The 25,159-nt window shown below is 44.1% G+C and overlaps 1 protein-coding gene across 4 annotated transcripts; it reads right to left on the reverse strand.

Moving 5' to 3' along the window:
• Window positions 1-465: 465 nt before the first annotated feature.
• On the reverse strand, window positions 466-23,362 carry LOC147013956 (uncharacterized). 4 transcript variants are annotated; one of them, XR_015050583.1, is made up of 5 exons: window positions 23,250-23,362; window positions 20,722-20,897; window positions 17,166-17,592; window positions 2,025-3,525; window positions 466-681 (listed from the first exon to the last, which is right to left on the reverse strand). XR_015050583.1 is itself a non-coding variant. In XM_085851385.1 (3 exons), exon 3 carries the CDS (start codon window positions 16,363-16,365, stop codon window positions 15,373-15,375), a length of 993 nt encoding a protein of 330 aa, XP_085707511.1. In that variant the 5' UTR covers window positions 16,366-17,592; window positions 20,722-20,897; window positions 23,250-23,362; the 3' UTR covers window positions 15,154-15,372. The 4 variants fall into 4 exon arrangements, 1 of the variants encoding a protein (XP_085707511.1); XR_015050582.1 differs by lacking the exon at window positions 466-681 and having other exon boundaries at window positions 1,444-3,525; XR_015050584.1 differs by lacking the exons at window positions 466-681; window positions 17,166-17,592 and having other exon boundaries at window positions 1,444-3,525.
• Window positions 23,363-25,159: the final 1,797 nt, after the last annotated feature.

Raw genomic sequence — 25,159 nt, forward strand, 5'->3', positions numbered from 1 at the left:
TCCCGATTCAGTGACGTACTCTTCGGGAGAATTTGATCAATGCAAACAACCTCAGTGGTATAGTTCGCTGGAGCTGTCTTTTGTTTGTTTTTTGAAATGATTTTTTCATCAACCGCTGTCACAACGGGTTCACGGGTTGCCTCGCATGTATATAGTCAGGTTCTTTGTGCCTATAATTTGACGTTCGTTGGAATTTCTTGGAGAGTAGCTAACCCCAACATTTTTGGAAAGCTGAAACAATACCAAAACAGAAAATCCATGTTTCACATTTTTTCAATGCATACAATGTGGTCAAATAGGTCGTTTTGGGGTAAAAACCCTTTTTTTTTAATTTCAGCTCTGAAAATTCAAAATTAATCACAAGCAAGCAACTGATGATGCATAATTGTTAACTCGAGGACAGTTCTTAATATATAATACATATATCTGTATATTGAGCAATGGTTGCCATGGAAACGGCGATCATTTTGTCAAATTACCGTTTATTTAATGTATTGCTTTCAAATCTTGAAACAAGTAACACATGAATATGGTGATCAGTGAAATGTACTTGATGTCAAATATGAGTTTGTAGCCAATTGGCATCACTGTCTCTAATGACATTCATCATTGCCATCGTCATCATCACTATCATGGTCATGCCATTCAATGTTTGAATCCTCGTCATTCTCACACGAAGTGCTGCACATACAAAGATCAGTGCATGTTAAGTTCTTGGCCCTGCAGGAACATCTCTGTGATGAACAGGGGTGCAAATTAACGGTCGCCAATGGCGCCTAACTTTTGTGCTGGGTGGGTACACAATACTGCCTTACCTGCCCGGCTGGCGAATCACCGGTGATTCCTGCTATTTTGTACAATTTGTACTAGCTTCTCTACTACTTTTCTCAACGAGAACTACTGTTTTTGTCTGCAGAAATCCATAGAAATCACTGGTAATTCTGCGGCGGCCATTTTGTGTTTTCATCTCTTTCCAAATCACGCGTGATTGCACGAGATTTGACGGTTTGGCGCGGTTTGGATGCATTTTCTCATGCCCAGGTTGGTTAAATGAGTGAATTTGGGTGAATGAGTGAGTTTAGGTGAATGAGTGAGTTTGATGAGGCTTTTGGGTGAATGAGTGAGTTTGAGTGAGGTTGGGTGAATGAGTGAGTTTGATGGGTGAGGTTAGGTGGATAAGTGAGTGAGGTGGATGAGTGAGTTTATATGTGATGTTGGGTGGACGAGTAGTACCCCCACCATTGTCCATCACCCACAACCACCCCCACAACCCACAAAAATGCCCCCCCAGCACTACTCACAACCCCCCTGCCCCCCATCACCCACACAAAAAAGGTTCCCCCCCCATCACCCACAACCTCCTCCTCCCTGCATCATTCCCCCACCCCCCCCCCACTCATCAAACTCACTCATCCATCCATCCAACTCACTCATCCACTCAACCTCCTCCACCAAACTCACTCATCCACCCAACCCCCCCCCCCCAACTCACTCATTCTGCAAACCTCCGTCATCAAATTCTCTCATCCACCCAACCTCATCCATCAAACTCACTCGTCCAACCAACCTCACTCATCAAACTCACTCATCCAACCAACCTCACTCATCCAACCAACGTCACTCATCAAACTCACTCATCCAACCAACCTCACTCATCAAACTCAATCATCAAACTCACTCATCCAACCAACCTCACTCATCACACTCACTCATCCAACCAACCTCACTCATCAACCTCACTCATCCAACCAACCTCACTCATCAAACTCACTCATCCAACCAACCTCACTCATCAAACTCACTCATCCATCCAACCTCACTCATCAAACTCACTCATGTGAGTATATTAAAAGTGTTTGATATCAAATTTGTGACTTTTGTCTTTATTTTATCGGGCTAGTATAAATTCTGCTGGGCCGGTAACTTTTTCTAGTCACCGGCCCTGCTGGCCGGTGGATAAAAATGTTAATTTGCACCCCTGATGAACATTCTGTCTTGCACTGGCACCTTATCTCGATAATTACCTTTGGTGCATGGAGAATGTCTGTTGTCGGTTTGAGTTGACCACTCGTGTCCTTGTGGAAGACATTCTTTAATGGATCAAAAAATGTTTGCTGAGAAATTGCTGCTTGACCCCAAACGTATGCCTGGATATGTACCCGCATGATATGCTGCCTCAGAGCACCGACAGTTGGTGGTAACTTGTCATTCTCAGCCATCTTCTTACAGAAGAGAGGCCACCGAAGTTCACGGATGCTGGAAATATTGACACCACTTGGACAATAACCTGAACAGACAAATCTTCCTAAAGTTGTGTATAGGTCCTCTGACAGTTCAGCATCCTTACAGAGCATAGCAAAGGCATCTACCATGTCGTCATCAGCCTTCAAGTAGCACTGGAACCACTTTGCCTTAACAAGTCGAGCGAACCGTCCAGTATTATCGGCACCTGTGAATGCGTGGAAGGCTGGCAATGCATGGGCTCTCTCCTCACCTCGGGCCTTCCAGATTGGCTCAATTTTGACAATGCCAGATGCCATTGAGATAGGTGTGTGTCTTGGCAGGAGATGATAGTTTGCTTTGGCAAGAAGCAGAACATCCATATCAGGTGAGAATATTGTTAGCTCAATATCTCCTGTGTGTTACTGTGATGCAGCTATTGCTTGCTGGATCATCAACGTATCGGCTTCCTCATGGTTATTCGCCTCAAATTGGAGACCCCTTTTGTCTCGATGTCCTCCATACGGAGTTGAGTTTGCTGCTTGGTTAGGACATCTACCAAGTTGATCAGTTCAATTAAACTCACAACTTGTGTCATTGCTGCTTTATCCTTCTCTCCTTTGGTGTCATGATCTCGCAAGACATGGAAGACGTTTCGTCCAGCAAGACCTGTGGTACATAACGTCAATTGCATGTGCATCACTTGGCGCTATAGCAGTGTTCAATCGAGTAATAAAAACAGGGTTCTGAGCAACATCAACAGCTTCTCTCAGCGATTTGCCCGCACTGTAACTCCGTACAAGGTAAATAGGTTGACCATCAGTCCTCTGGCAAAAGAAGCACAAAGCCTTGTCATAGGGGTCTGTGGATGACCGAGTGGTGTGGAGGAGCTTGACGACTCCAGACATACTTCGGGCATTTTTCTCTTTCGACCTGGCCCTTTGGCGATATGCGACCCTGATGATAGTGCCTGATCATAACGAACCCTGGCACAACGAATTTGGTCCTTGTTAGTTGTGTTGGAATAGCATGTTCGGTGCCAGACAGCCTTCTCCTTTTGCAACAGTTCTGCTGACATCCCCTCAAGTCGTTTATGAATCTGTACATAATCACCATCCTGTAAAGTGGCTCGCTCCTGTATTGTCTCTATCAAACGGCAGAACGACTCAACTTTTGGTTGCAACACCAAGAACCCTTTCAGGGAAGAATTATCTTGGCATAGGACACTTTGTCCAATTCGTTGATCCTTTCGTCTGGCATGAATTCTTGCCACTCAGTGGTACGTCATCCATCATGTTGTTGGTCCTGCAAATATAAAAAATAAATCGTCAGCTCATGAATGTCAAATCTATCATAGGTGATACAGCCTATAAAACTCAGGCTGTGCCTATGTCTAGGGCCATATCAAGGGCACAAATAACATTCATCACCATAAAAAGCAAGCAGATGAGAAAAACAACATCCTTATTTTCTTTGACTAATTTATTGACCTAATCTTATGTGGGTAAATGTCGCAATGATAGAACTTTATTAGAATCCAAAATAAAAACCGCTACTAAGACGTAAAATTACCTGAATAAAATAAAAGCAGAAATGAGTGGGAAATCAACAATACACGCTAACTACATGCCAGTAAACTAAATAGAAACTCCAAATAGACTCTCTGTAATTCCAACCCCCGAGCACAAAGCTAACCTAATCCTATCCTATTATACAGCAGTTAATCTAATGGAACAAAATATGTCAGTGATTGATTACATTGATGGTGACTTTCTTTCCGGATAAATGAAAGCACGAACCAGCACATAAGGACATATTTAAAGATCAACCCGAAATAATAGAAAAATAAAAATACACCCGTGCGGGAGTGATGGTCATCTCTGCAAGAAACTACACTAATTGCAAAAAACATTTTATGTGGATTGCGCATTTAGCACATCTATTCGACTGTTCGATATTCGAGCATTACATATTTTCAGTTTTGACTGTCAAAGATACGTGCTTCCACGTAATAACAAATGAAATCGATATTAATGTCAGGTACGGTTACATCTCATTGATACACGAGATAAAATCTGTTTGGGCTTTCGCACTGAATTTTCGTTGACAAATAAGCTATGCTGCAACATATCCTCGGCATGGAGCAACTCATATTCTGAGGTACGGCAATTGCTTGTGTAGGGAACAGTTATGTACACATGATAAAATCAGGTGGTGTTCGGCATTGGGGACTAGATATGGTCGACTGATCAAGCATCAGAAAGTTCAATCCACAGACGAAGTGTAGATTAGATTGGAATTTATTCACTGAAAAGATCATAAACTGATAAACTAACACGACGATGCAAGCTCATACAGATGTTTTGATACTCGACAATGTTTCAGTCACTATTCAACGCAGATGAACAATATATACATGTGATTACGATGGGCGAGCCTAGAATATAGTAACGGTCGCGTCGTTTGGCAACAATCGCGCATCACTTTAGTTCATTCCAGAAGCTCATTATTATTCTGAATAATGAGCTTCCGTTCATAGCAACTTGACCCTGCTCAGGTGTACAGGTAAAATATATGTTCGATACTTAATTTAGTATATTGTTGTAACAACTGTGCTGAGGTTCTTGTCGAGTTGGGATTTAAATTCTGCAATATTGAAGTTTTTTAATGCCACGTGGCTTTTTTATCGAAGAGGCTTGGGCCACGGACTCAAAGTATATTCAAGTGAGAATTGCATGTGTTAAGTAGACTGATTGTTCATGAAATAGTATGCTATGTACGCTACCTCTTCTGATATGAATGTCAGTACATAAGTAGGGATATGGCGCTCCATGGCTAGTTGTTATCGCTCCCGACGACGTTCTGGCGAATAAAGTTTTTAGTAATAGTCCAGGTCTTCAAGGTAACATATTAGAACAAAACGGTATTTGTACTATTTTTACAATAATCAATAATAGGAAATTATTTCCATAATGAGGATAGCGGTTTCCTATTTCTAGTACTGAATGTCGGAGGTATCCATGCTGCGAGACCTTGCTGATCGTCTGAAACAGTTGTAAATTTGTGTGAAGCACGTTGCGTTATTGATGAGTTCAGACAATTGCGACCACACAATTTTGTCCTTAATTACTAGGTGGTATTACTGTAGCTTACTATTTCGATACCTTCGTGCGATTTTTGTCTTCACTATGCCGAAATCGCAAGCGTTTTCAGCATAGTGAAGACAAAAATCGTACGAAGGTATCGATTTGTTTTGTAATAAGGAATCTACAATATTACAGTGGGAGTTGTAGAAGATTACACCATGCTATTCGATGGTCGCTCCAGCATACGTCAATTACTCCAGATGATGATTGATCAGATGGTATATCAGTGAGTATCACATCCAAACACGAACCGTAAACAGTGGGAGCCTGATGGATCAGCTGAAGGAGGCCACATGCCTTCAGGACATTTGTAACAAGAGCTGAATTAGCTAAGTCGTTGAAGTCATCCACGATGACGATGGGATCAGTGACACTGATACGCGACATAATTTCTGACAGGGCTTTAGCACAGAATTGCGCCAACGTCACTTTCGGCGAACATAGAGACAGACTAGCTGCAATGTACCCAGACTGCACCGTATTTTCGCGTGAAACCAATCATAGTCAGGTGTGCACAAATGGCCAGTGGACATAACACAAATATCGTTCTTGGTATACAGGACTAAACCATGTGGTGGTCGGCACTGCGGACTAAATGTGGTTGACTGATCAAACCTCACCATGTTAAATCCAGATATGGAGTACGCATGATCATTATCAGTAGCGATTAGTCTTGTCTCTGCACAACAAATAATATCTGCAGCGAGAAAGTTCAGATCGGATGACAAATCATCGTAATGACCATGTAGAGAGCGTGTATTGTGGAAGACAACATATTGTTGTGGTTGACGAAATTCGCAAACCACCATTCAGGTCCCGTAGGTGAGATATCTCTGTAAGTATATGTGTAGTTAGCCCAAACCCGTTGTTTAGAGGGAATAAATGTTATTCATTCGGGCTGCGACCCTTTTAGATAGCCGTTTTTCTTTTACTATCTTTATTTTGGACCAGCCGCCATTACTACCACCACAACCACCACCAACCACGTCTCAACAGCCATCACACAACAACCACCAACCGCAACGCCGCTTCACAATAACAACAACGCCAACAGCCACGACCCTTACCGTCACATCTCGCTCTCGCAACCATCGCATCACCGCCATTCCCGCGCCGCTTGTGGGCACCGATCCTGGACTCATACAGGGCGCGCACCGAGCAGCGGGTGCAAAAACACCAGCCTTTCCGAGAAATCGGATCAAGAATGATTCACGCCCACTTCTGTTCCGTCCTATCAGCGAGCGTGGGGCGATTTGGCCCCACCTCCAGGCGCGTCGGAGTATAATCGCTATATGCAGATTCGCGGATCAAGAATGATTCACGCCCACTTTTCCTCTGTCCAATGGGGAGCGTGGCTCCGCCCCCGAGCCGTTCCTGATCCAAAAATCTGCATATGATTTCTCCTGTCGCACTATAAAGCGCCGAGCGCGGAGCGAATCAGGGCAGTTGGAGGGAGTTGAGAAGAGGAAAGAGTTGGAGAGTTGTGGCGGCGGCGAAATCAGTCGAGAGAGTGTCTGTCGGGGTCCGGGGAGGCTGGAGAAGCCAAGGATCTTTGTGGAGGTCTGCGCTCGTGTCAGAGTCGGGGAGCTGCGGAGAGGGGAGGCCGATAACGCGACCGAGGTCGCAGTGGAGTCGCTCGTCGCGGGACCCAAGCCAGCCAGATATCCTCATTCCCCCGAGCATCAACAACCCCCTCCTGTTTCCCCCCGCGCTGAGATAGTGTGAGAAGGGGGCCCCGTTCCCACCCCATTCCAGGCAGTGCCAGCGAGGCCCGCGGAGTCGGGGCGCCGCCGCCATTTTGCGGCTCATCACCAGACGGGTAGGCTCGACGTGGTCTCGGCCCCAGGCCCGTCTGCCCCCTTGTCGATGAGGGTGGCTCCTTTTTCTTTTGCTTTGGAGTATATGTGTTGTCGGCGCCGTCTGTGAAGTAAAACTGTATAAGTGTTGCCGTGTGCTCGGTAGTCGGTAGTAGATCTGCATTGTGTCTCTTTTGTTACATTTGCTTTTTGTGCAGAATTGTCGTGTTACTTTTACATTTGCTTTTGGTGCATGATTGTATATGTGTGCTTTCCGTTTGCCGCGGAATAAATGTGCTTTATGTTGAACTGTTTCTCCCGTTTCGCTTCGTCTTTTCTTTTATTGAATCTCCATCTTACTTCACGTAAAGGGTTGGTCGTGGGCTAAATACGCCCAATAATTAATCGAACCGTCGAGGTTGACGATAACACCGCTCCGTTATCCCGATAGTACGGAACGGGTCGCTTAAAGTGGCCCGTGTCCGAAGTCGACCTGCGGCGAGATGCGATCGCCCGGTCTACCCTCCGTGTGGGTACTTAGGTAGGTCGAATTTGGCGAACAACCCTATCCCACGCGGGGGGCCGATTGGCACGATCGTGGTGAGGCCGAAAGGCCCACCCGTGACTAGTTCCCGGCGTTAGTCCGAGAGGGTCACGACGGGATTGTCCGTCCGGTGGGCGACGTGCCGCGATTCGAGTTACGTGGCCGCTCGCACGCCGGCGGGCGCGAATCCGCAACAATATATTCCCTGCTGGTGTGAATACAGAGGCACATAACAGAGGTTCATCCTATTTTCCGGCTTCCTCAATCGCTCCATTTCTGCAGTTACTTTCTTGTCTACTTTGATAAAGCTTCTGTCTGCAGTGGCAGTGTTTTCATACACGAGCTGTCCATCTTTTACCTTTTGTTTTCTGTGCATATTTCAGAATGTGCAAGCCATCTATTTTTGTAACATGGCTAAAGGCAACATAATGAGAATGAGGCTGAGAGTGGCCTTTGTACGTGTGATCGACAACAGCTTCAGGTTTGGATTCACCTTGGCATTTGTGGACAGTTTTGGCAGCCGACTGACGTAAAGGAATCTGTATACATGCTAGTCGCATGGATCTATCGGTGAAGTCTCTTTGAACGGCGAATATTGGTACCCAGGAACGATTTATGCCTTTCTTGTAGTAACTTCTGAAGTCACATTTTTGCTTAATCCCAACACGAGGATTCCGAAAGTCTACCCACACAAGGTCTGGCATGTTTCTCGCTTTCGATTTGTCGCATATTTACTCTAGTTTCTTCACTACACAGGAGGAACCATTCATAAGACCATCGTCTACGAACATGTTGACATATCTCGTATTCTTGATCGACAACCAACGGAACTCTGGGTTCAAGGGCGGCACACGTGTCCAAAGCTTTCTTACTACGAAGAAAACCGTAAGTTCCTCTCACCAACAGCATCACACTGCAGAGATACATTCTGAGCAACAACCCGAGCATGTTCAGCACCAGCTTTCACGGCGTTATCAAAAAGAGTCTGGTTATGCTCATTGACACTGTCATTGAGACAACATATATGAGGTACATTGATACACTCACCAGGTTCGATTAAGCGAGTACTGAGAAGTGCGATATCATGTGCAGTGTGGTTACCTTCACGCATGCGGTTCATTAGCTCTGCATATTCCTTATCGTCCTTCTGTCACATTATCGTGCGAAGTTCGAACAGTTTCACATTGTCACGCCAGATATTTGGGTCGAGAGCCACAGGACCGTTTTTTAGGAACTCAAACGCCCAGTCGTCGAATACTGGCTTCAACTGAAACATATCGCCAACAAATATCATACAGTAGCCGCCAAATGGTACATTGGTTCCATGTATCTGTTTTAATCTGTCATCAACAACAGCCATCATCTGGTTTCCAACCATCGAGACCATTATTACATCGATTACATCCAACCATTATTACATCGATTATTACAACAGATAACTCACGATATTTGGAACGCAGTGTATTCAATTCACTGTCACTGAGTTTTTGATGATCTACATTGAGCGACTGGTTCAGTTTGATGTGTAATGCCGAATGGATCGTCTGTCCCTGAATGTTGAACGCCGCTTTTCCAGTTGGTGCACACAGAAGAATTTTTACACAATCCTGATCTTCTCCAGGTTGTCTATTCAGTTCTCTGTCTTTTTTTATTTTTTATTTTTTGTATACCTTGGTCGAGGCTCGTATGAGAGCTAACACACAACTCACAGCAAGGAGGCATGAGACAAGAGGGGCGGGAGTGGAAGGGACAAAACAGTGGGGAACAGACACATTAGGTGAACTGTGGAAGGGAGAGGGATGGGGATGGGACGGGGAACATGGCGAAGAGAAGATGGACATTACAGGGACTTTCAGGAAGGAAAGCAGGGGAATTGAAGGAAGTGCGCTTGGGTGGATTATCGGGGGTAGAAAAGATCGAGGATTTGGATGGGGGAAGATAAGAGGTGGTGGTGAACAGCTGTTTTGAAAGCCTGGAGGGAAGAATGGGAAAGAATAGAGTGAGGAAGTTTATTCCAAAGGTGGGAAAAAAGAAGAATGAAACAGTGAAGATGAGCAGTGATTCGTGATTTTGGTAGTTTTACCAGAAGGGGGTTGTTGACGGACCTTGAGCGCCCTGTGGAAATGTGGTGGGGACAAATCGCAGAGAGAGCAGGGGGGGCAAGGCTGGAGAGGAGTCGGTAGAAGACAGAAAGACCACCGACCAACCTGCGGTGATTGAGTGAGAGGCCCAAAGACTCAGCTTCATTGCGGGAGATGCCGATCATCTTAAATGCCCTGGTTTCGACAGCGTGAAGCCGAGAAAGGTAGGAGGCAGGAGCACCAGCCCAGAGGGGAGAGCAGTACTCCATCAGGCTACGGACAAAAGCTTTGTAAGTGGTCAGGAGCTCAAGAGGGCCGAGGAAGGACTTTGCACGACGGAGGATTCCCAGTCGGCGACTGGCTTTTGAGGCGAGGTTGGAAATGTGACTTTCCCAGGAAAGGTCATGGCAGATAGTGAGACCCAGAAGCTTGAAAGAAAAGACTTCTTCCAGAGGATTGTTGAGAAAGTGGATGGGGGGGTTTTGTAAACGGTCCTTTCGAAGAGACATAGTGAGAGTGTGAGATTTGTCTGGATTGAAAGACATGTTCCACGTGTTGGACCAGTTTGTGATTTTATCCAGATCTGCAGTGAGCGAAGAAGCTGCTGCTTGCCGGTCTGAGGGATGACAGATGGTACGGCAGAGGGTGGAGTCGTCGGCAAAGAGAAATAGAGGATTTTCCAGAGAGTCGGAGAGATCATTGATGAAAACCAGAAAAAGAACAGGGCCCAGAACGCTACCTTGAGGAACTCCAGCCTGCACAGGAAGAGGGGATGAAAGAACTCCATTTAGGGCCACACGTTGACTGCGACAGGAGAGGAAGTCTGCGAGCCATGAGTGGAGATGGCCTTGAATACCATGGGAAGAGAGTTTGGTGAGTAGGGCAGGGTGCCAGACTGTGTCAAAAGCACGTGATATGTCCAGGGATACGGCTCGGATTTCCTGTCTGGCATTGAGGACCTCCATCCATTGATGGGAGAACAGAAGCAGCATATCCAGGGTAGAGTGACCTTGTCTGAAACCAAATTGATGATTGGAAATCAAGCCATTGGAGAAGAGGAAGGATTTCATGTCTGAAGCAATGATGGATTCCATAACCTTGCTGATGATTGGGAGAAGGCTGATTGGTCTGTAATTACAGGGATCTGTTTTTGCACCTTTTTTATGCAGGGCAGTGATGTTAGCAGATTTCCAAGCAGATGGCAGATGACCTTGGGCAAAAGTGAGGGTGAATAGAACAGAGAGAGGGTGAGCAAGAGCAGAAGAATAGGCTTTGAGGACACGTGGGCTGATGCCGTCTGGACCGGTTGCAGAATCTCACTCGAGGTTTGAAAGCAAGCTCTCCACCTTGTCAGGAGAAAAGGATACAGAATCCAGGGACAGTTGGGTGCGACTGGGTAAAGTGGGTAGAGATAGTGATGGGTTTAGGACACAAGATTTAGCTGCAAACACCGAGTTTAGACATTCAGCTTTATCACGTGTGGAATCAGCAGTGTGGCCATTTGAGGTAAGGGAGGGTAACGCTTGGTACAGCATGTTTACGACGCGAGATTTTCCAGCACCAGCACCGCCTGACAAAAATACGCTATAGGGATCAGACTGATCACGAGTGCTCTGTAAGATGTGTGTAAAAAAAAAAAAACTCTCGTTGCTGCTGATTCAGCAACCTCACACCAGCGTAAAAGTCACCATCTGGTATTCGGTGTACTCTTATTTCAGCATCTTGTCCAGCAATCTTACAATTTAACTCTATTCCAATGTCATAATGTTCTTGGCTTCTACGTTCTGGAAGATACAGGGCGTAATCACCGCTGATAGCCGGTCCTTCATCGGCGTCCACAGCCTCTTCATTTTCTATGTTCGGCTCGATTCCGTTCAACTGGTCTTCGAGTTCTTCTTTAGCTAGTTCTTGGACAGCCTCCAAAATACAACGGAGTTGATCGTACTCATTCATTTTCTGCCTGATATCACATTTGATATCTTCGAATCGCTTCTCATATGAACGATCCGACTTCAAGTCATCGTCCTAACGCCAAGGTGAATACAGCATCAACTTCTCGTGAAAGTGTTTTTCAGAATCGACGTCCTTACTATAGCCAATGGACCTGATCACCTCTGGGTTCTTTTTCAAATGAGCCGTATCACTATCAGGTAACTTCATCGGTAAGTGACGCCGCCAATTTTCATTATGTTGCTCTTCTGGACGTTCTTGTAACGACTCTCTAATATCATCATCATCAGCGAAATCATCATCTTCTTCATGAACACGTGTCACCGAAACTTTGGGCTTGGAATATTTCTCCATCCGAAGCTTTGAAACCCAATCTGCCAGGTATATGTCTTCAAGTTCTTCCGGCCTTTCCAAGTCTCGATCGAGAACAGATCTTTGCCCGATGTCTGTGGAATAGTCATCCAGTGAATCGATGTTGTCTGCTGATTTTAGAAGAAAAGTACGTTCTTCAATAGGTGCTGTATTGACAAAAGTTACTTTTCTACTCAATTTAGTCAACGGCAAACCAAGCACAAGATAAGCAGCCTCTTGGGCACCGATTTCGGCAGCATTCAATAACTTATTACCGATGTGTCGTACTTGTTCACGAATGGTGGACGTATTTGAACGTGCTTCTTTCACTGCTGCATCTAACAAAGCACTCATGCCACGTTGTGATTTGGCAATGTACGCTAAAATATACACAGCACAAGCATAGGCATCAAGCACGTACTGAATATCATGATTAGCTTCCATGTACCAAGCAGCTTTTTCATGTACGCATTAATTCTGATTTCATCTGGTGCACGCCTCAGAAATGTTGTTTTTCTCTTTAAGGACGATCTAATTGCCAGGATATAATCATCTTCATTCATGTTGAGGTCTGTGAGGAATTCATCAAACGTAATATTGCTTTCCTTTTCCCATAGACGTCCTAATTTTTTCTCAATCTTCGCAAAATTTGCCTTATGCATGGCAATCTGAGTCGTGTCATATTCATCAGTTTGTCCAAGATACATGTCTTCCTCATCAGTGGAAGAGGATAATTGAAGCGACAAATGGCTTTCTCTTTCTTGCGGCAAGTTTTAGAGTGGCGATGACGCTGCATTTCGAGATAATGCGCATCGCTGTCAGGTACATTACGACTACAGGAAATAAAACCGTCAATATAATCACATACTTCTTCCTCCGGGTGAGTTTCTATAGTTGGTGCACCAGCTGCCCAGAACAAGCCATGAATGTGTGGTGAACCTCGTTGCTGGAATTCCACTCCATAGAAAAAATCGTTAACTTTCCCAAGCAGACTACTGTCGCCAATCACCATCTTGATAAATTCTCGGCATCGATTCTCAAAGTAGAGTGCACATGTAATGGGGTCATTTTTCACCAGACTGGAACGTTCTTCCCATGTAAGGTTGTCAATATCATCGTCGGACAAGTCTTTCTTCCACTGCTGTTTGGCAAGAGTTCTCAGTAGCGCAGTCCATCTGGTGTCAGCAGCTGACAATGAAAAGAACCAAGTTGGAGTGCCCAGTTGTCTGATCATAACAAATACGTCACGTTTACGTTTTTTGAAGATATGGTGGTGAATTTCTAATGGATTTAAAAATCTTGAAGCCATCGTCGAGTTTGACAAGTTTCGCACCTTTATCCTCTTTTTTTTCTTCTTTTTTTTTGCAGTAATCTTTTCTCTGTGCTTGCCAGTCACTCGACGAACAGCAAGGGCCACACGATTAGCTATTAGTTTCAACTGAAGCTTCTTCATTTTGAAGAACAGATTTGGCACAGACTTTCCAATCTTTCCCAATTTGTGACGGCATTCCCACTTACAGCGTTGACTGTAACTGACACTTCTCTTGGGATTATCGGCACGTGGATGGCCACCATAGATAGTCGGAAATGCGAGGTATTGTGCATTGCTATCCTGATAGAGACTACACGATTTTTTGTCTTCGCCTGGAGCCAGGACCAATGTTTCAGCCGAATAATCGTGAGAATCTAACATGGTATCACACGTACCAGTGTTATTTTCTGCGGCATCCACCTCAGAAAAGCCATCGCTTTCACTGTCATCTTCATCAGTGTCGCTCCTCGTATCACTTTTTTGTTCCTTCGGTGAGGACGCGGATTGAGTCTCATGAGCGTGAATTATGTCGGATGGCATGTCATTAGATTGCTGACAGTGAGTGGACATAGATGACGATTTTTCATAAAACGCAGCTGTATTTTCATTTATCTCTTTGTCCTTCAAGTGGTTAATCCAGTCTGCATCTAATTTTACATTTTCTTTCACATAGAGTGGAGTTTCACACAATAGCTCAACAGCTTTGGCAACAGTCACTGGACGAACAGTTTGATGAAAGACTGCAGTCTTGTAACGCTTGCGTTTCTCCAGCTTCACGGCAATAGTATCGAATTCTTCGAGATTTCGTGGCAATTGTCTTAAAGTTGGTGCAACATCAACAGGTACATTGACTACGTCCCCTCTCATTGATACACGACCACCTCGAGGTAATTCCTGCATTGTCATGAACACTTGGCGAGGACTGACAAGACGTTCTTCTAAAGGACGAAGATTTGCCACTATGTCGGGAACCTGAGGGAAAGTCATCCCATTCTGAGCTACGGAGAGTGTGGGCACACGTCGTGCTTGTAAAGCCGAATAGCACGTATGACATAGCCATTCTTTACCATCCACGGAAATTTGACCTGTTAGAGAAGACGCGGCTATATCAGTTTTCCGAATGTTTTCACTGACTTCAACAGTGGATCTACGAAACCATGTTTGATGACAGGCTGAACAGACATAATCAGATCCTACAGATGTCGCAGCACGGAAGGTTTTAACACCAGTCGAATCATCACCAAAGTCAAGTCGCTTTTTAGCACTCTGAACATTTGTTTTGAGATAATTGCACCGCATCTGTTTTCGTTTCGAATTTGACTCTTTTTCCATCTGCGACAAAGCAGGAGAAGATGCGTCAATGCTCTTGGAACGGGAGTCAACTTCACGCTTACGTTTCCGATTCCCTTCACATGAGTAATAATTTCTCTTGCACAACATATCATTACGACACAAAATTGGACTTCGTATAGAATCTAACCTCGCTGTAGATTTGTATCATTTACTACAAGAAGCTAGATGTTCTGCATGATTGATATCTTTCCTAGCTTGTGCTTTACAACGTCGATCAGTATCTTTCAACTTTGGTGCACGGAGGGTGTCTGTTTTGGCTTTGGCTTTACTACGTCGATCAGTATCTTTCAATTTTGGTGCACGGAGGGTGTCTGTTCTAGCTTTGGCTTTACTATGTCGATCAGTATCTTTCAACTTTAGTGCACGGAGGGTGTCTGTTCTCGCTTTGGCTTTTTCAACGTCCTTTAACTTTGGTGCACGATGACAGTCTGCTCTGGCTTGGGCTTTACATCGGCGCGTAATCTCTGCCAATTTAGGGCCGTATATGGGGTCTGCTCGAACCTTCAATTTGCGCTGCCTGTCTGCTTCCAATAAAGCTTGCTTCCAGATTGATCGGCATGAGTTTTACATCTGTAATCTCTCCAGTACGTATTCCGGCTACCATAATCATCATTGGCCTTCATTTCTTTCCAACAGCATGGCCACGATGCCTAGCTACAAGGCTCGGAACACTGATTGCGCTAAAGTCTATTTTTTCAACATTCATACTGCGGACCAACTGATAGCCACTTTCAGTCTTCTGTACATCGAGACAAGATCTTTCTTTGGTGGCATAATCACCAAGAAATTCGCCAGCGTGAAACATTTTCCATGATCCAGACATCCCAGCAACATTCGGCGTAAAAATCATTACATCGGTTTTTACCAGCGCAGTAATACTAAGTATGTGAACAGGGTCAGGATCATAGGGTTTCCTGCCCAACTGCGAACAGCAATCATCTACACTTTCACCAGTTTTGTCCAGGAAATATTGTACGTGTGCAGAATGTTTCATCATGAATGCAGCCAGCTTTTCCTGTAGAATCGAAGCATCAGAGGAGCAGCCAGTGACGGCGAGTGATACGACAGAACAGAAATCCAATGACGCTTCTTTACAGATTAAACTCTCTCCAACAGGTGCTCCAGTGTTCATGTATCTTTCTACTTGTCCAAAGTTCAGACAGAGTCGAGCAGCTGTGCGCTTCTGCCAGTCAGCGTTTGGAGGCATGTAAACCTGCATCGGATTCTGTTCAGTTCCATCTATAGTGACAGAAATCACAACATCGTAATGGTTGCCATTGGTATTCTGCAAGTACAAAGCAAATTGGAAATCTGACGGAATGCCAAATGTATCAGCTTTGTAAGTATTCCACTGCCAAGTCGTACCAGAAACACCGTACACAGGTCTACAAACATGGATTGTGACATTCAGAAGTGCAGCCAAACTCAAAATATCCACATCAGTTCCCCATACTTTGTCAGCGTTAACATTTTGGCAATGCTGATGATAAGTCTCATTTGGAGGTAAATGAGGAGAAACTTTACTCGAGTCAAGTCTGAACATGTAATGATAGAACAGTGCTTGGCGAACTTGACTAAAATTTCCTTCTGAACCACTCACACAATACGACATCGAACGATACAAACAGTTACCATCACCTTGTATATGAGCAATAGATGTAGGTTTGGAGAGTGTAACATTTCTAACACTGTAAGTAAGTTCCTTGAAGAATCGTATAGCGATCTTGTTACAGAGCAAACGTTGTTGTCCTACATCTGGCGGTTGAAAATACCTTGTCTCTATGAACCTGTCAACTACACAGCTAGTCACATCTACTACACTACCAGTATCATTACTAGTTGATGGCGCACATTCTAACGATACATCAGTTGCTTCAGCGCATACCTGGTCGCTAATACTGCATTCACCATAAGTGACTGCAGTACTACTATAGAAGTTGCAGTAGTAGTAGTACTGTCAACACAAACATTGGTACTACATACTGAATCACTGAGTACAGCGTTCTTAATTGTAGTATCTGCACATACAGATTCACAATTGTCAATCTTGAACTGTTTCAAATTACTCAAGCATTTACTGCGAGCTTTCTTTGATATCCTTTTGATAGTAGATGTTGTGGTAGGAGTAGTAGTAGCAGTAGTAGTAGTAGTACTGTCAACACAAACATCTGATGTACTACATACTGAATCACCGAATACCACGTTCTCAATTGTAGTATCCGCACATACAGATTCACGACTGTCAATCTTGAACCGTTTCAAATTGTTGAAGCGTTTATGAGCTTTTTTTGGCAGCCTTTTTTGACTGAGTGAGTGTCTACGAAATGAAAACGAAAGCGAAAGTAGTTGGTGACTGGACACTCGGCCGATGATACAGTGCGGAAGCCTCGTCGTGCCGAAATGGTTTCTCACCAGTACACTTGTTACTGAACACTCGTCCCACTGCGGTTTTTCACCAGTGTTCTTCGTATCGAATGAACCAACTGATGACTGATATCTCTGGCTTATCGCGGATTTTCAACAGTTTTTCACGAATATTTGGCTGAAGCCACGGATTTTTCACGGATATTTGGATTCAGCCACACCAGAGAGTACGGCTTCGATGGACGCACTCCAAACAAGCAGAACGTTGTTGGAGACGAAAGCACTGGGAGAGGTGTGGTGGCACAGACAGGTCAGTCAGTACCACTGATAGTGGGAGTCGAAGAGAAGACCAGTGGTCAGAGTCAACCACTGGGGGATAGTGTAAAAAGATCGAAGAATTCAAGTGGAATCTCTTCGAAGTACGCCTTGAAGAGGCACGTTAGTCCCACTGGCTGTTGACTGCCAAGTGGAAGATCTGAAAGAGATAAAGAAAATTATTACCATAAGCATGAAAGACGCGTACCTAAAACATACTGACAGCTGAAATCAGAACCACTCAGAATCAGCATACCAATTCCCTTATGGCATTCAACAATGTAACCAGCATAATTTTATCTTTCTGAGGGAGAGAAATTACTCACGGTTTCCTGTCAATTACAGCTCAAGGAAAGATAAAACTTGCTGGTTATGCTATAACTTGATGCATATACAGTGATACTCCCATCATGTGGAAATGACATGAGTTTATAATTGGTAACACAAGAAGCCCTCAGCTATTCACACCGATTGCTGCTGCTGCCATTAAATAGAAGTGTAAGTGTTGTATGTCTTGTAGATACGATAACATACATACTAACTGTGAAATTCAATGCATGCTTGCTTGGCCTATCCACAAGAGTTAGTTAGTTGCATAGTGACTGACTACCAGGAGGTAGTCAATAAGGGTGTGCGGTTAACTGAAAAACTCAGTTCAGTTCGCACACCCAAACCGAGGTTTTGAAAACTCTGAACCAAGATTTTGGTTCGGGGGATGTTTTAAAAAATTGTGTTTGTACATGTACAAGAGTCCAGTTGCAGCAGTAGGAAGGAGTTTGACTGTGAACTTGAGCATCACGTTGTCCATCATTACCTTCCTACCTAACCATCCCATCCTTCCTACCGATTAATTTGATCTATCGTCATCATTTACTTTCAGTTATTGTAGTGTCTAACATGCATTCTGTAGAAGTTTGCTTAGTCCTAGTCAGTAGAATTGGTCGATTTTGAGGGATGAGATGTTTGACCTTAACCAAAGAATCGAGCAAATCATCCCAACCGAACAGAAAAATAACCAAACCGCCCACCCTTATTAATAGTGAAATAGCAAATGCAAGAAAAGCTCTGCTATAGACCTTATTCCTCGTCCGAATTCAGAACATCTGAGCATGCGCAGTACATTTTCAGCCTTAAATTTTGGTCAATTTCTCATCTATCACGAGCTCAAAGTTGCTGAAACTTGGCGATCTGTACTAAAAAAATAATTCTCTACAAGGTAAAACCAAAACTAGCCTTCTAGCTGTTAAAATATAAAAGTGTTGCGGTGTTCCGAATAGGGTCTATTTCCTGACTTACCACACAGCTGAAGCTGTCTACTGGACACCAATCACCAAATTTATATACTATACTCTCCTCTGCACTAATAACAACGAGTCCGTCAAATAATGTCCAGTAGGTAGATGGCCAAGAGTCCGTAGAAGTAGGTGGTATAATCACTATCACTCTATGTAGTGGAGTAGGTAGGTACAGTAGCAAATGGCAGACAGACAACTACGACACAAACCAGTCAGTCAGTGGATTTGATGGGTAGATACATAGGCCTAGCCTTTTTGTTTTCCAATCTCTTATAAAAAGTGCAACAACAACACTGACGAGACCACACTACTCACTCTTACTATCCACAGTTCTGTTCGTTCAGTTCAGAATATTCCAGTGGACTCCACTGGACCAACCGATGACTAAGACAACCGATGACTGTGCACTATATGCAGAAATAATGTTTATATGTGTACGACATAAGATAAACGCGGAAGGAAACCGGAAATATCGCAATCGCACATGGCGATTATTTGACGAAGTAGTGCTAAACACCGGGAATATCAAAAACACAACAACACCGTAAAAACTTCATATGACTGGGCACCTTTCCCAGCGTGTCAGCTGCCGATCAATATTCGTGTCAAAAGAAGGATGCCATATATCAAAGTGCTGGAAAACAATGGAGATCTCTCTATTGTTTTCCAGCACTTTGACGTATATTAAACACATAAGGATATGCCATCCAATATTTTTCGATTCTGATAGCTTCTATGACCGAGGCCTATGGCGATTTGCCGATTTGGTGGGGACATTCAGCTATGAGTGGTGGTACCTAAAAGGCTATGCTATGGGCAGGCAGGCGGGCCGCGGGCAGGCAGGCAGGCAGATTCTATAATAGGAGTCACAAACCAAGAGTTAACGAATACCAAGCACGAGAACGACCTTTACAAGCATGAGTTCCTGTTACTAGGGTGTAGTGTTCTCGGGTCAGGAGGGATTTTTGGCCAACTTTGAAGTCACGTGACACGAAAACGAAAGCGAATATCGAAAATCCGGCCTGACCAAATCTCTATTGTCCCATAGATTCATATGCCACAATAAAATTCAAGATAACTTAAGAAATGTAGGAGGAGATAGATTTTGAAAATCGTCATTTTACCAACTACATGAAGCAGTTTTCGCAAAATTCAGTCACGTGACATGTACGTATTCGAAGATATCGGTATTCTTTCGAATGGACATGAAAGACAAGGTCAGCTGCTATGCAATGACACAATTCACTAACTTTTACCATGCCCAGTAGAGAATATATAGCCTCCTGAAGGTAGGGCAGTTTTTGCAAACTTTGAAGTCACGTGACGCGAAAACGAAAGCGAAATTCAAAAATCCGTCCTGACCAAATTTAGATGTTGTCCCATACATTAATATGCCACAATCAAATTCAAGATCGCTTTAGAAATGTAGGAGGAGATAGATTTTGAAAATTGACATTTTCACATTTTTTTGCCAACTTTGAAGTCACGTGACACGAAAACGAAAGCGAATATCGAAAATCCGGCCTGACCAAATTTAGATATTGTCCCATAGATTCATATGCTACAATCAAATTCAAGATCGCTTGAGAAATGGCGGAGGAGATAGAATTTGAAATTCGTCATTTTCGCAACTTCAAAGGCCTCGTGACCTTGACCTTGACCTTCGGTGACCTTGAAAGTCATACCATCGTGTATGTCTCATCGACCTCTATCAGGAATACTAATGACCAGATCTCCCGCTTCAACTTCATTGTGAACGGACGGACGGATCGAAGGACATCGACACCCATGTTATTAGGTCATGCTCGAAGAGATGACCTAAGGATAAACACATAGCTATAACATGACGACTGCCCGACTTCCAACTCCTAGCCTAACAGGAAACGCAATTAAAACCTCCAACCCCGTGGCCATTCAAACCATAATCCTACCCCATACAGAAGAACATAAAATGACAAAAAGGTACATACACCTCAAAGGCTATCACAACTTACCAAAAAAGGAAGAAAGGTGTTGAAAACCGAATATGATGAAACGAAGCTCCGAAGTAAACTGTCATGAATAAATCGAGAATACACGAAGCGAACTGAAAATGACGTCATAGTGCTGCACGTGCTTGGACGCGCGCCACGCCACATCACGACGTCATGCCACGCCCAGCAACCGTAACCTGAGGTGATGGAATGGCGTAGCAACATGGCGTCACCTATGTTCCCTACAAGATCACACTTACAATACATGAAACTACAAAAACTTAAAATCAAATGTTTTACTGCTGAAGGTGCCGAAACCTGATATTGAACAACAGACACACCAATGTTTCATTGCACAGAGGGCCGTTTCCATGGCAACTAACTGTTCCATTACTTAAAAATCATAATACTTAAGTGTAAGTTAGTCATGGTCACTATATTTAACAATTATTTGGGTCATCCGATGGAAAATATAATTTAAAAATATATACATTAAAAAAAATGGAGCCTGGTGTTGGCGCAGTGGTTAGGGCAGCGGCTTGGGATCCAAAAGGTCCTGAGTTCAAGCCCCGTTGGGCCACTGAATTAATACACCAGGGGGTTGACTCAGCCTGTCATCCTTCCGAGGTCAGCGAAATGAGTACCAGTGTACTGGGCCGGTGTATACCCCGGTTAAAATAGGTGTACCATATCCCTGTGTCGTAAGAGGCGACCAGGGTTGCGTCAGGAAGGGCATCCGGCGTAAAACATGTGCCAAATCACTATGCGGATCATACGGATGATCCGCTGTGGCGACCCCGAACAGGAGCAGCCGAAAGAAGAAGAAGAAGATACATTAAAAAATGGCAATTCCACTCCAAAAATGCTGTTTCCATGGCAACCGACAGTCAAAATGCAACATTTTATTATCTATCTATAATTCCAGCAATGTCTGTCTGTCTGTCCGTCCGTCTGTTTGTCTGCGACCACCGTTTCTCGACGACCGCCGGTCCGATCTGATTGAAACTTGCCAGGAATATTGCCGGGGACCCGCAGATGTGCCTTTTCGAGGTTTGATGTCAATCAGACGAGCGGTTCCCAAGTTACGGCCATTTATCTGTCGACCAATGACACGACACGGTGCTATGACATCACGAATGATGTCACAATTAATGTTTGTTTATTTATTTCTTCTTTTTTTTTTTTGCATGATTGACGGTCCGATCTGATTGAAACTTGCCAGGAATATTGCTGGGGACCTGCGGATGTGCCTTTTCGAGGTTTGATATTATTCGGATAAGCGGTTCCCAAGTTACGGCCATTTATCTGTCGACAAATGACAAGACACGGTGCTATGATGTCACGAATGACATCACAATTAATGTTTGTTTGTTTGTTTGTTTGTTTGTTTGTTTGTTTGTTTGTTTGTTTATTTATTTATTTATTTATTTATTTATTTATTTATTTATTTATTTTTTGCACGATTGACGGTCTGATCTGATTGAAACTTGCCAGTAATATTGCTGGGGACCCGCGGATGTGCCTTTTCGAGGTTTGATATTAATTGGACGAGCGGTTCCCAAATTACGGCCATTTATCTGTCGACCAATAGCTGCGAGAGAGGAAGGGCGAGACTAGGGGGGAGAGAGGGGGGAGAGGGGGGCAAGGGAGGGGGAGAGAGGGAAAGGGGAGAGAGGGAGGGGGAGAGAGAGAGGTGAGGGGGAGAGAGGGAAGGGGGAGAGAGGGGGGATGAGAGAGGGGGGGACGAGAGAGGGGGGGACGAGAGAGGGCTGCACATACTGGCAGTCACCTACGGCCCTGGACTAGTCTTATAAAATCCATTGTCAGCCATTTAACAGTAATCCATCATCAGTTGGTTATTTTGTATTGTTTGAGTTTTTAAAATTGGAATTCAAAAAAAGCGTTTTTCACCCCAAAACGACCTTTCCAGAAGTTGAAAAAATGTGGAACATCATTTTTTTATTTAAATAGATTTTAAACTTCTCAAAAATCTATAGGTTTGCTGCACTCCAAAAATTTCCAACGAAATTACACAAGGAACCTGACTAATATATATACATATATATATATATATATATATATATATATATATATATATATATATATATATATATATATGTATGTATGTATATGTATATGTATGTATATATATGTATATATATATGTATATATATATGTATATATGTATATATGTATATACAGTCATGTGCCGCTTAACAACGTTCCGGGCAACGACGGATCGCATATACGACGGGTCTACCAGCTCTGAAAAAAAAAACAAATGAAAAAAAATATGTAGCTGAAAAATTCCTATCGCCGAGTGATGTAGCCTCGTATATAAATAGCACATACAATTATGTACACTCTACAGAACATAATACCTCATAATGATAATAAACAACGACAGTGTGGCCCTGTTATAATGCGATCGTTGAGGTCCATGAAATGTCATCGCTAAAAAAACAGGATCGTGCTAAATCGGGATTCAAGGAAATCGGCTTTCAAACTGAACCAATGTTTCCACGTTTACCTTCCAGCAAGTAAATTACCTTTGAATTGAAGAATTCCACGAATAAATTGTTGTTGTTCGTCAATTAAAACACAAATTTATTTTTGGTGAAGCTTTTTATGTCGTTAAAACAATCGCACTGTTCCGAAAATATATCACAATTGACAGGTGCTCGTTTATTCATTTGTAAATTATAACATCGATGCAATGATTACGGATTTATAAAATCCAAACGCTATTTATTCACCTTTCTATAATCGATGCGAGATTAGGTTGTAAGCTGCTGCTAACAACACTGATGGCCGTCATGAACTGCACAAAGATAAATCTCACGTGTCTTCTGTGTCTTGGATGTATGTTACAATGGCCGACAGTATTCAGTACATAACATGCTGTACAGGTTTGTATCCGAGGAGCAATAGGCTACACCATATAGCTTAGGTGTCAAGGTTTGTGTAAGTACGATGTTCGAAAACGATGTTCGAAAACGAAAATGAAAAAGAAAAATGATGTTCGCACAACGACAACGTCGCTTCACGATGCGTTTCTCAGAACGTAACCCCGTCGTAAAGTGGCACATGACTGTGTGTGTGTGTGTATATGTATATATATATATATATATATATATATATATATATATATATATATATATATATATATATATATATATATATATATATATATATTGTTACGGCTGTGGAAATTCGCAAACCACCATTCAGGTCCCGTAGGTGAGATATCTCTTTAGTACATGTGTAGTTAGCCCCAAACCCGTTGTTTAGAGGGAATAAATGTGGTTCATTCGGGCTGCGACGCTTTGAGTCGGTCGTTTTTCTTTCTCTATCTTTTATTTCAAATAAAACCCAACGAGGACGCTCGGTGGGCTTTTCAGGCCATTCTTCTCCGCGCTTGGTGTGAGGGGAGAGAAGCGAGGGGAGGGCAGCTGGCGCTCGATTGGTGGATGCGCAGTGTGACGCGGCCAGGGAGGAGGAACTCCCTTCTTCGAGACCTTTCTCAAAGCGCCTCGAAGGGGGGTGGAGCAAAGAACGGGGCGGAGCAACAGGGCGGAGCTCCGGGATATAAAAGTCGGAGACGGGCAAAGCAGTTTTGTAGATGCTCTTGCTGGGTAGATGCTCTTGCTGGGTGGATGCTCTTGCTGGGTGGATGCTCTTGCTCGGTGGATATACTTGCTTCGTGGTTGCTCTCGTCTTCCGGCTCGCTCGTCCTGGTGGCTGCTAGCGGGGTCTTTTGTGGGGCAGTTGCAAGACCCCGCTGGCGGGAAGGAGCGTCCGCCATTTCCCTCTCCCGACTTCGGCCATCCACGTTCCCCCCCTCCCCCCATCCACGCTGGGATAGCGCCGAACACTCGGTCCGTGGCGTCGAGTGGCCAACATGTGCAGGCGCGAGGCACGCCGGAGAGGCCTCGCCTACCACGCTCGGGCACGGAGTCGCGGCCAGGCGGAACCACGTCGACGGACGTCGGAGGGGGACTCGACACACTCAGGGAAGTCGCGACTTCCATTTCTTTTGGGTTCTGTGTAAACGTGTGTGTGCGGCGCCAGTCTGGTGAAGTAAAACTGTTTAAGTGTTGTCGTGTGTCGGTCTTAGTCGGTAGTATCTCTGCGTCATTGTTTCTTATGTTGCATTTGATATATGTGCATTCTGTTTGGCTGTATATGTGTGCTCTCCGTGTGCCGCGGAATAAATGTGCATTATGTTGAGCTGTTTTCCCGTTTCGCTTCGTCTTTTCTTCAATTGAATCTCCATCTTGCTTCACGTAGCAGGTTCATCGTGGGCTTAATACTCCCGATAATTAATCGGAACCGTTGAGGCCGACGATAACACCGCTCCGGTTATCCCGATAGCACGGAACGGATCGCTTAAGCGGCCCGTGTCCGGAGTCGACCTGCGGCGAGGTGCGGTCACCCGGTTTACCATCCGCGTGGGTAC

Source organism: Eptatretus burgeri, chromosome 13 (genome assembly GCF_056783735.1).
Source record: "Eptatretus burgeri isolate ZD-2024b chromosome 13, Ebu_testis_v1, whole genome shotgun sequence".
Taxonomy (NCBI): domain Eukaryota; kingdom Metazoa; phylum Chordata; class Myxini; order Myxiniformes; family Myxinidae; genus Eptatretus; species Eptatretus burgeri.